Source organism: Heptranchias perlo, chromosome 22, assembly GCF_035084215.1.
Source record: "Heptranchias perlo isolate sHepPer1 chromosome 22, sHepPer1.hap1, whole genome shotgun sequence".
Classification (NCBI taxonomy): Eukaryota; Metazoa; Chordata; class Chondrichthyes; order Hexanchiformes; family Hexanchidae; genus Heptranchias; species Heptranchias perlo.
This window is the reverse complement of record NC_090346.1, coordinates 13876569-13889025: the sequence shown is the minus strand read 5'-3', so window position 1 is coordinate 13889025 and position 12457 is coordinate 13876569. Positions and strand designations below refer to the sequence as shown.

Below are 12457 nucleotides of genomic sequence, written 5' to 3'. Positions count from 1 at the left end.
TAATTGCATTCCATATACAAGATTTTTTTTAAAAATGTGTAGATTTTGCATGCATGGAATAAATGGAATTTATCCAAGCAGTGAGGTATGATCTGTTGCTCATTATTGCTGTGGTGAACTCCCTTGTTAAGTTAGTGATCATTTTGTTGTGTCATGCTTTGGTGCATATGTAAGGCTGCTCTTTTCAATGCGTTGAATCCATTTAAATTGATCCATAGTTTAAGTTTGTATATTTGACTTTTATAGCTTTTTTAAATGGAAGGAAAAATGTTTTTCAACTAAGACATTTATAACATACAATTTTTCTTGTAATATCAGAAAATATGTTAATTTCTAATCGGTTATTCCATCTGTGCTATAGAGATTGATGCATATTTAATTTAGTTATTATAATTTTAAATCAATCATTTTATAAACAAACACTCTTACATAGCAATTGCTTGGGTTAAAGAGTCACCTGAATTGTCTCAAAACTATAAATGTTATAAACAATGATATGTGTACATTTAGTGTTATATCTCCATCCTATGCTACAATTTTGTACTTTGTGTTCAAAAATGGTCGGTCACAAGCATTTTGGAAGCCGATGTTTTGTGTCCTTCAGTGACACCATGACCAGGTCTAGCGATCTTGTAGCAGTGACATTCCATGAGGATATCCTTTTATTTTTTGCACTTCCTGCGTGGAGTGTGATTTGCCCCCTGAGTAGTGTCCTGGAGACAATGCAGATGCCGTTTACTGGTTCCACCTTTTAACATTAAATTTCAGTTGGTGTGCGCACCCGGGAAGTGTGAGTGGCAAAGAGCGAGCGCATCGACGAAATGTTCAGCGTGCAGCACAGATAGACCGAGTGGGAATGGAAGAATATCTGGCCTGGTGAGCTCAGGAGGATAGTGAGAGGGGGAGAGATCGATGCAGTGAGGCCCAACCCCCAGACTTGGACTGAAGACACCACAACTCACCCACAGTTTTTGGCATTTTGTTGCAACAAAGCGCTTACCTTAATCCTCATGTTCTTTCTGGTAGCTGCTCGAATGGGGTAGGTGTCTATGGAAAATGCACTCTATTTTGTGATGCCACTATAGAGACGATCCTGCACATAGTGCTTGCTTCCAGGCCACCTCTGACTAGCAGTTTAACAGAGTGATGTGATGACTGAGAGAAACCAATAAATGTACAGGTATTGCCTCTTTAGAACACTATGGTTATCTGACGATTCAGTAGAATAAGATTTGCTTAATTCAACAAGTCTGCGTTTGAAAAGCAGTATGAAGTTGGTATACCTGTGACGACACTGTCTGATTGGAACATGTGCCAATGGATGGCAGTACGAGGGTTGGACTGTGTGTGTCTCGATTGTTGGAGCTTGTGTATCTTGAAGGCACTGTGTAATTGGAGCATTTTGAGAGCAGTGAAGAGTTGAAATCTGACTGTCTGGATGGCTGGAGTGTGTGCGACACGATGGGATAACAGCGTGAGACTGGAGTGTGTGTGTGTGTGTCTTGGTGGCAGCATAAGATTGTAGTGTCTGTGTCTGGTGGTACGACGCTGGAAGTGCCCAAGTGTGTCAGTAGCAACCTGTGGTTGGAGTATCTGCATCTCAGTGGCAGCCAAGGGTTGGAATATTTGTATCTCGCTGGCAGGATGAGGTGGACGCACATGCCTACGGTGACATGAAGTTTTGTAAAAGTTTTTCTGAATTTTGAATCATATTTAAGAATGATTTTAAACTAAAAATTTTGTCTTTTATGTTTTTGAATTCAAATCAAGTTTGCCTTTTTTTTTTGTAAAACCAGTCATCATAAATGATCAGAAAGTGGCATTTCTACGTATGGTGTTCTGAAACATTTCAGAGGCATTTCGTACTGGAAGCACTGACTCAGCCTGATCATCCAGTAATTTTATTTCAGGTTTAAAAAAATAGCTGTGGGGCACTGAGTTGTGATGGAAAGCTATAGGTTTTTTAATGTATTTTGTCTCCTTTTTATACCTTCAATAAACACAGCTGCTTGATTTGAGAAAGACTGATATTTTCCAACTGGCAACATTTCTGAGCGGGAACTAGATGGCACCATCTGCACTCATTTCACTGAACCTGTTTTGAGCATCAGTTCAAGGACAAGAAATCACAGTTCAAATAGACTTGGTTCCATTGCATAAAACTATCCCAATTCAGTCACCTCTGCTCTGAGAGATTGACCATTTTGTTTTTCAGAATTTTGAATCCTTAAAGTTCTCATCCTGACCACCGAACCAATACAGTAAGCACGTGTGGAAGGGTGCAATCTTCTACAGTGAAGATGTGTGTATCAGTAGTTTTAGGCACAAGAACCTACACACAGGTCTTTCTTTGCACAGTGCAAGTTCAAAGTATCGTAAAATTATGGAAATTACCCCATCTTCTGATGGTTATTTGGCTTAAAAAACCTATAAGTGCCACCTTTTATATTTACAGAACATGGAAAACATAAATGAAAGTGTATCATGTACACCATATTTCATGGTACATATAGGAAATCCTATGGACAGAAAGAATGTAGCTTTACTTGGAGTGGAATTTCTTGGCTGGTGCGACGCACTAAACGGAGCTGGGGCGATTTCTGTGGGCTATCTTAGCAATTTACATTCGGGATTAACATAAAAATAAATTCAGTAAACATGGAAAAATGTCCAGGTGTTCTGAGTTAAATCACAGCTTGTAATGGCATTAAGAGTTATGAATAGCTGTTATTGACCGTTTCTTCCTCAAAAACTGTAGTGTAGATCTTGCATCATGCTTTGTTCTGAGCTGGTTTTTAATTTACTATGTGGTCTTCATGCCATTGTATTTTTCCATAGCATTTATATCGATTAAGTCATATATTTTGCATTGCTAAACACAATTTCACAACAGAACCTATATTTTAAACTCTGCGTTTTACTGAGTGCTTACTTGTAGACCGCAAACTGACAGCACCACAGCATGCAATGTGTTGTTTCCATTACTTACTAAGGACTATGTTGTATATGAGCACAGTGGAATGTGGAAGAATGTTGGATTCTCGGCACTGTCATTGCTCTGCTTGACAAATATACAGAACAGTGATGGTCCTTTAGTTTGTTGGTAAGCTGCATCATTCCTCCTGAAAAAAGGAATTGACATATTCTCTGTTTATTTTCACAGCTTGAAGCAGAATTGACTGTTCTTCAGAGCCAGGTTGCTATAGCTGACAGGAGCATCTGCATCACCAGTGAGGAGGGGAATGCGCTGAGGTATGAGAACAGGGCAGCATCCATTACCGACAAGGAAGAGTTTCTGCATTATATATTTTTTTATTCGTTCATGGGATGTGGGCGTCGCTGGCAAGGCCAGCATTTATTGCCCATCCCTAATTGCCCTTCAGAAGGTGGTGGTGAGCCGCCTTCTTGAACCGCTGCAGCCTGTGTTCTCCCACAGTGCTGTTAGGGAGGGAGTTCCAGGATTTTGACCCAGCGACGAGGAAGGAACGGCGATATATTTCCAAGTATATGGTATAATGTGCCTATTCCTTTAAAATATCATGTCCTTTGAGTTGCTATAAAAAAAAACACAGGCGAGTTGTTAGTATTAAATATATTTTATGTTAATTTGTTGTCCTACTGGGACAATTCTGAATTTGGGTGAAATAATAATAAAAATTATTTTTTGCCACTTTTAAAATTTATACCTCCATCACACCACTGCCAAAAAAACTGGGTCAATGTGGGGATCTTCACAGCACTATTGAAACACTGCACTTTATCCCCAGCAAGAAATGAGATTCAGGGATGATGGGCCACCTTGTTTTTAATTTAATTTTCCTCTTTATTAGTGATGCCCTTTACCTGTGGGATACTTTTGACCTGGCCAAGATGATGAAGTGAATGTTTAGGGGAAGTTCAAGCAAGTGGTGGTTATTTAAACCATGATCTTCAAGACCGTGATGCAATTTGCTAATGTGCTTTTCCCTCAGGCCCCATATATTTGAATATTTTAACTTTTTTTTCACCTTAAATTCACTTCGCCACATATTCCAACAGACTTTCAAATTTTGCTCATCCTGTTTTGGAGCTTTATTTTGGAGACAGGATGTGTTTGCTGAATGCATTTCCATTCTCCCAAGGGCTGACCGATATTGAAAGTTGCAGGCTACCCTCCCTTGAAGGCAAAACACATTCCCTCTAAAGGTTAAAAGGAAATCTATAGGCTGGGATCTGAATGACTTGGAACAGGAGATCAGATAGGAAGAAGATGCCTAAGTCACACTCACTGATCTTCAACAAGTTAAGTCCATCTCAGCTCCTCTCAGGAATATGAGTTCTGGTATTTGAATGGACAGAGAGTTACATGAAGGTCTTGTGCGTTCATTGGTGGGTGCTATCTTTGCATCCAAGCAATTCTCCACTCTAAACCCATATATAGTAAAATAGATTAATTTAATGTGTCAAGGCAATAAATTTACAGTCATAAATTGTGATATTCCAACAATCTTGTTTAGTTTGTAACACTTACATAGGATTACATGGAAATAACAGCACAGAAACTGACCATTCGGCCCAACTGGTCTATGCCTGTGTTTATGCTCCATATGAGCCTCCTCCCACCTTACTTCATCTAACCCTATCAGCATAACCTTATATTCCTTTCTTCCTCATGTACTTAACTAGTTTCCCCATTAATGCATCTAGGCCTCAACTACTCCAATGTAGTAGTAAGTTCCACATTCTAACCACTCTTTGGGTAAAGAAGTTTCTCCTGAATTCCTTATTGGATTTATTAGTGACTGCCTTATATTTATGATCTCTAGTCTTGGACTCTCCCTCAAGTGGAGATACTTGCTCTACTTCTAACACTTGTTCAAGTTGAGTATCAAATCTAGCTCCATTAGAGTTTGTTCAGGGGCCACTTCATCCCTATGTAACTGAAACTTCTTAATTAGAGTTTGATTTAAAATTGTGAGTACCATCTTTCTCAGCAGAATTGTTATCCTTATCAAAAGAGGAAAATATAATTAACGCAAGGAATTAATAAGTAATGCGTCACCAGACATTCTGTCATTAGGCCTAAACTGAAATAAAATAGAAATAAAATAGAATTTAGTTAATAGATATTAAAATTCTAAATTAGGATTTCTATGAATCTAAAACAAAAACTCAAATTTGACAGCGAAATTACTAATCATAAAAACTGCAATTAAAACATGAAACTAAAACCACTCTGGTCCCCATTGTTCTGTTACTTGGAGATGGAACACATTTTATTGTGCATCTTTAAAACCCTGGCAAACTACTTCACTAGGACTAAAGAGTTGCATAAATCTGGATAGTTATCCAATTAATATGGTGATAAAACTTCAAAACAGCCAACTTCAAGCAATGCACGTACATTTGTTATGATCTAGCAAGTCAGCAACTGCTGGGTAAAATGAAAGCTCATTTGAGCTATGATTATCTGATGGGCCAACATAATATACCGTATTTGATGAAATTGTTGTGATTTACTAAACAATAATACTGGGAATTATCTTGCAAATTAGACATACAAATGAGGATGAAAGTTTTTTTTTATTTGTTCACGGGATGTGGGTGTCGCTGGCGAGGCCAGCATTTATTGCCCATCCCTAATTGCCCTCGAGAAGGTGGTGGTGAGCCGCCTTCTTGAACCGCTGCAGTCCGTGTGGTGACGGTTCTCCCACAGTGCTGTTAGGAAGGGAGTTCCAGGATTTTGACCCAGCGACAATGAAGGAACGGCGATATATTTCTAAGTCGGGATGGTGTGTGACTTGGAGGGGAACGTGCAGGTGGTGTTGTTCCCATGTGCCTGCTGCTCTTGTCCTTCTAGGTGGTAGAGGTCGCGGGTTTGGGAGGTGCTGTCGAAGAAGCCTTGGCGAGTTGCTGCAGTGCATCCTGTGGATGGTGCACACTGCAGCCACAGTGCGCCGGTGGTGAAGGGAGTGAATGTTTAGGGTGGTAGATGGGGTGCCAATCAAGCGAGCTTCTTGAGTGTTGTTGGAGCTGCACTCATCCAGGCAAGTGGAGAGTATTCCATCACACTCCTGACTTGTGCCTTGTAGATGGTGGAGAGGCTTTGGGGAGTCAGGAGGTGAGTCACTCGCCGCAGAATACCCAGCCTCTGACCTGCTCTCGTAGCCACAGTATTTATATGGCTGGTCCAGTTAAGTTTCTGGTCAATGGTGACCCCCAGGATGTTGATGGTGGGGGATTCGGTGATGGTAATGCCGTTGAATGTCAAGGGGAGGTGGTTAGACTCTCTCTTGTTGGAGATGGTCATTGCCTAGCACTTATCTGGCGCGAATGTTACTTGCCACTTATGAGCCCAAGCCTGGATGTTGTCCAGGTCTTGCTGCATGTGGGCTCGGACTGCTTCATTATTTGAGGGGTTGCGAATGGAACTGAACACTGTGCAGTCATCAGCAAACATCCCCATTTCTGACCTTATGATGGAGGGAAGGTCATTGATGAAGCAGCTGAAGATGGTTGGGCCTAGGTCACTGCCCTGAGGAATTCCTGCAGCAATGTCCTGGGACTGAGATGATTGGCCTCCAACAACCGCTACCATCTTCCTTTGTGCTAGGTATGACTCCAGCCACTGGAGAGTTTTCCCCTTGATTCCCATTGACTTCAATTTTACTAGGGCTCCTTGGTGCCACACTCGGTCAAATGCTGCCTTGATGTCAAGGGCAGTCACTCTCACCTCACCTCTGGAATTCAGCTCTTTTGTCCATGTTTGGACCAAGGCTGTAATGAGGTTTGGAGCCGAGTGGTCCTGGCGGAACCCAAACTGAGCATCGGTGAGCAGGTTATTGGTGAGTAAGTGCCGCTTGATAGCACTGTTGACGACACCTTCCATCACTTTGCTGATGATTGATAGTGGACTGATGGGGCGGTAATTGGCCGGATTAGATTTGTCCTGCTTTTTGTGGACAGGACATATCTGGGCAATTTTCCACATTGTCGGGTAGATGCCAGTGTTGTAGCTGTACTGGAACAGCTTGGCTAGAGGCGCAGCTAGTTCTGGAGCACAAGTCTTCAGCACTACAGCTGGGATGTTGTCGGGGCCCATAGCCTTTGCTGTATCCATTGCACTCAGCCGATTCTTGATATCACGTGGAGTGAATCGAATTGGCCGAAGACTGGCTTCCGTGATGGTGGGGATATCGGGAGGAGGCCGAGATGGATCATGCACTCGGCACTTCTGGATGAAGATGGTTGCAAACGCTTCAGCCTTGTCTTTTGCACTCACGTGCTGGACTCCGCCGTCATTGAGGATGGGGATGTTTGCAGAGCCTCCTCCTCTCGTTAGTTGTTTAATTGTCCACCACCATTCACAACTGGATGTGGCAGGACTGCAGAGCTTTGATCTGATCCGTTGGTTGTGGAATCGCTTAGCTCTGTCTATAGCATGTTGCTTCTGCTGTTTAGCATGCATGGTAGTCCTGAGTTGTAGCTTCACCAGGTTGGCACCTCATTTTTAGGTATGCCTGGTGCTGCTCCTGGCATGCTCTTCTACACTCCTCATTGAACCAGGGTTGATGCCCTGGCTTGTTGGTAATGGTAGAGTGAGGAATATGCCGGGCCATGAGGTTACAGATTGTGCTGGAATACAATTCTGCTGCTGCTGATGGCCCATAGCGCCTCATGGATGCCCAGTTTTGAGCTGCTAGATCTGTTCTGAATCTATCCCATTTAGCATGGTGGTAGTGCCACACAACACGTTGGATGGTGTCCTCAGTGCGAAGACGGGACTTCATCTCCACGAGGACTGTGCGGTGGTCACTCCTACCAATACTGTCATGGACAGGTGCATTTGCGACAGGTAGATTGGTGAGGACGAGGTCAAGTAGGTTTTTCCCTCGTGTTGGTTTGCTCACCACCTGCCGCAGGCCCAGTCTGGCAGCTATGTCCTTCAGGACTCTGCCAGCTCGGTCAGTCGTGGTGCTACCGAGCCACTCTTGGTGATGGACAAGACAGCAATAGTTGGTATGGTTTTCTTAATTCTTAGAATGTAGTTTGTCTCCCATGTTTTCTGGTCCCATTATCCTGTCTCACTATTTCCAATGTTGATTTGCAGTGTTTAGATACTATTAATTCTGACAGTGTTCCTTTGCTGTGTACCATAACTTGCCTAGTCTGTAGACTGGCTCTGATGAAAAAAGCTGCAGTATCTGATTGGAAAGATTGTATGATCTCAGGGAATATAAATTTGCTTGAGTGACACTGTCCCAGTCTCTCCCCCTCCTCCCCTCACCCCCACACACATAGTAATTGGGCCTGTCCCCAGATATGTGGAAGATTATCTATATTCAAACAATGAAGAGTAGAAAATCATACTTTGGATTTTTATCAGCTTGATGGGGGATATTCACTTCTTTGCCCCTTGGCTTCTGTTGAAATCAAGTGACATAAAGTTAATATATACTTTTGTGTGTCCATTAATACTGAATAGTTACACATTAACTTTAATGAAAGACATGCTTGGCTGGAAGTTGGAAATGGATATTGACTCACTGATACTTTGAACACCCATTTTGAGCTCTATATTTAATTGAGGTAGATTTAATAGCAGGAGCCATTGTTGATGTGATCTACATGCTTTTGGCTGGATGTTTCTGCAAATTACAGGAATAAACTTCATGGTCTGCCAGGCCAGATTAATGTGTCTGAGTTTTGGATTCTGTTAAACAAAAGGGAGTTTAAAATGCTACAGTCAATTGAATGCAAACTCATTGGCATCGTTCTGTCAACTAGTGTCAAGTCTAGCTGGCTGCACAACATGTTGTTTGCCAGCCAGCCACAGGTTGTTCTAAGTACTTTACCAGATCAATAAATCAAACAGTTCGAAATTCCAAATATCCTAGGTGATTAACATCCTGGGCCAATAATTTTGATTGACAGCTGTGTCTGAGGCAAAGATGTGGGCTGAGCTTGCAAGAATGGGAGTGGAAGTGATTCTTTGTGATTTCTTTGATGGACAGCTCAGTGCTAAGGGTTTCCGATTCTGGGCTTATTCGTGGCTGTCTGAGACCACCAGAGAAACTGGGCCATTCAGCAAGACTGACACACACATACATGAGCAATGTTTTCATGGGTCAACTTGTCTTGAGCAATAGCTTAGGAGAAGCATCTTTGTTTTTGATATATCGAGGCGAATAATCAAGTGTGTAATTACTGTAACAAACTATTTAGACTGAATACTGTCGAATTATCTGTTCCTTATTAGTATTGTCTGTTGGTTTATAGTCTGAGTCTCCATGTCATGGCATGTATAATCATCTGCCTACCAAAGATGAGGAGAATCATGTGACCTGATAGAGGTCTTTAAGATTATGAAGGGTTTTGATAGGGTAGATGTAGAGAAAATATTTTCACTTGTGGGGAGTCCAAAACTAGAGGACATAAATATAAGATAGTGAGGAATAAATCCATTAGGGAATTCAGGAGAAACTTCTTTACTTAAAGAGTGGTGAGAATATGGAACTTGTGACCACATGGAGTAATTGAGGAGAATGGCATAGATGCATTTAAGGGGAATCTCGATAAGAACATGAAGGAGAAAGGAATAGAAGGATATGCTGATAGGGTTACATAAAGTAGGGTGGGAGGAAGCTCCTGTGGAGCATAAACACCAGCATGGACCAGTTGGGCCGAATGGCCTGTTTCTGTTCTGTAAATTCTATGTAAGATACACTCTGGTTGGTGGGTTTTACCGTAGATGTTTTACTCGGTCACCAACCACTTCTGTAAGCAGATCCTGCATCCTCTATGAACAGGAATGTGTCCGGTGAAAGCTGCTGAAACAGAGCAATTAGTTCTTTAGGTAACGAAGTATAACTTAATTGAACTCCCTTTAATGCAGTTTTCTGCATTGATAACTGCACTATCACATCCTGGTGACATTCTAATCAAAGAAGCACTGCCAAACTTAATGTATGACAAGAACGAACTGACTACAAATACATTGAAATGTATTCAGTAAATATTTTATGGAGGGAGATAATTAGGATTGGGTTGCATTTTTGCACTGGAATAAGATAGATTGGGTTATATAAAAGAATATTAAGTAGAATAAACCGAGACCATGAAAGGATGGGGGAGCCAGTGATCAGACAGTTTAACTCCAGTAATAATTACTGCTAGAATATCTTTAGCCATCTTTGGTGTTGGCCACGTCCATGACCCCTTGTAATGTCCATTTATAAAACTCAACAAAAGATCTAATTTATTCTTTTGTAACTCCCCCAAACCCACCTTTTCTTCTGAAGCCCTGCGTGCTGATCACACATCTCCAGTGCAAGATAATTGGTTCACTGCTGTCCTTTTCTGTAATGTTTTGCATGTCTTTGTAGTATGTTCTCATTAAGGTGAGGTGTGACAGTCTGTGAACTGAGCACTTGCCACTTTTCCTCCAGTGACAACACCAAAATATTCTTAGGTCACATGTGGTCAGATTCATTGGCCCCCCTCCTCCTGGCTATACTTACCCAAATTTTGCGAAGCATAAATTGTGGTTCACCCTATATTTTGTGCATCGGAACAGTTTCAATTTCTGGACTGTATTCTTGTGACCTTTTATCTGTATGCCAGCCCTAATGATCTTATTTTGTCCACTGGGTGTATTGTGATTGTTGTGCTTGTGTGTGTCTGTCCCAAGTAATGTTTTGGAGGGATTTTGTTTTGCAAAAGTGTTAATTCTTTCCCCAAAATCCAAGTGCAGGTATTGGGGGGTGGGGGGGGGGGGTTTAAGATTCAATACTAGACTGTTTCAATAGTGAGAAGTGCATGATAAAGTGTAAAAGATCTTGGTGATCTGTTTATTATAGAAGGGTATTTGGAAAAGCATTCTACATCACTTTGTGTTATGCTGGCTATTGTGATGGACAGCAGTGGTTAACAGATATCCCTTTTAGTTGTCATTGCAGTTTTGAATAGCATGACACTAACACCTTAGAATGTGTGTATATATATATATATATTATAATTGATATAAATGTAATGATCCCTTAGGGATGGTGAAGTAGTTTGGGTATTCTTTTATTTTTGAGATAGAAATAAAAATTGCAGTTGCTGTAAGTCTGGAACAAAAAGGAAATGCAGCAGGTATAGCAGCATTTATCAGAAAAGACTCTTCAAATGCTGAAGGACTGGTGCAGCTGGAGAGCTGACTCTCTTGCATCTATTGGCCTTTATGAGTACGATGCATGTGTGTTTAAGTCTGAATAATACAAGCATTTGTGTGTTTAATCCATTTACTAAAATTTCCAAACCCAACTCTTTGCCCATCTCCAAAAAAACCTGTTCCCTTTGTGAGACTTTTGCATACTTTAATGTATCTTGAATGTGTAGCAGATATTTAATTAGCGACATTTTAACATTAGTGAGTTATTAGAAATTTAGTTTATAAATGTGAATACATTAAATCGTAAAAAGTGTATATCCTGCAGATTTTATTTTCATATATTCTGAGAGGATAGGCTCTTTAAATAGCTTAGTAACCAATTTAGTTAAAATGGATGATAGAGTGAGACCTTGTGCAGAATACAAAGGAAGTTTAGTGGCCAAAGTTTTATTATTGAGGCATTGGGTATAATGTCTCAGTAATAAAACTGAAAGGTACAGCATTATAAAGCTGTAATGTATTTTAGTAGATGACTCATGGTCACTGAAAGTATAACAAATGGGGAGGAAATGGAAAACATTTTCGTCTGGTACATTGATGGATCCTTGTAGAAGCAGCTGAAACACAACAATAAGGTTGCCGCCAACACGTGAATAGCAGCAGTCAGCCACTCTTGTTATGAGTTGTCTGTTCTGAGATACGCTCCCGTGTTGGAATACATTTGATGGTTAAGGATTCCACATTATTTTGGCCAGAAAGGGGTGGGAGGCGGGATGGGGTTCGTTGGGAATAAAGCTTATCCATATAACTGGGTCTCTTATATGTTGATCTGGTTTCACTTGTTTCACTGGGTCTCTTATATGTTGATCTGGTTTCACTTGTTTACCAACCTACCAGCTCTTTTTTTATAACGTAAGTCAAAATTACAGTTAGCCGTATTTAGCAAAATAAAAAAACTGTAATATTGTTAATAATCCAGAAGAAGCTGTGACTTTCTATTCAAAGTGGAATTGCACTCGTTCTTTTCTAAGGTTCCTAATAATTGCACGGTACCTCATAGTGAGCAGTAATGTGCAAGATAGCTGTACTGTAGCCGAGGTTACTTGACAAATTTTAAGGTGCACCAGAAACAAGTTATAATGGTTGCCTTTAGCCTTGAGATTGTGCAGTTATGCTGCTTGTCATTCCATTAGGTCTACTGTCTCAGTAATAATGAATGAAAAGGTGTTCATTTATCTCAAGTTTCACGCTCAAGGCCATCTGGCATGGAGCAAGCCCAAGTTTAAAATGGACCCTGACTGAAGCGTCACTTTGAGTTGGTTT

The 12457-nt window shown here is 41.0% G+C and overlaps 1 protein-coding gene across 3 annotated transcripts in view; it reads left to right on the top strand.

Moving 5' to 3' along the window:
* Window positions 1–12457, top strand: part of mad1l1 (mitotic arrest deficient 1 like 1) — a 730635-nt gene that overhangs the window by 311174 nt on the left and 407004 nt on the right. For all 3 annotated transcript variants that reach the window (XM_068002947.1, XM_068002946.1, XM_068002948.1), the window contains one exon: window positions 3164–3252. In XM_068002947.1, the coding sequence (XP_067859048.1) occupies window positions 3164–3252 (89 nt within the window). The remainder of the gene's footprint in view (window positions 1–3163; window positions 3253–12457) is intronic.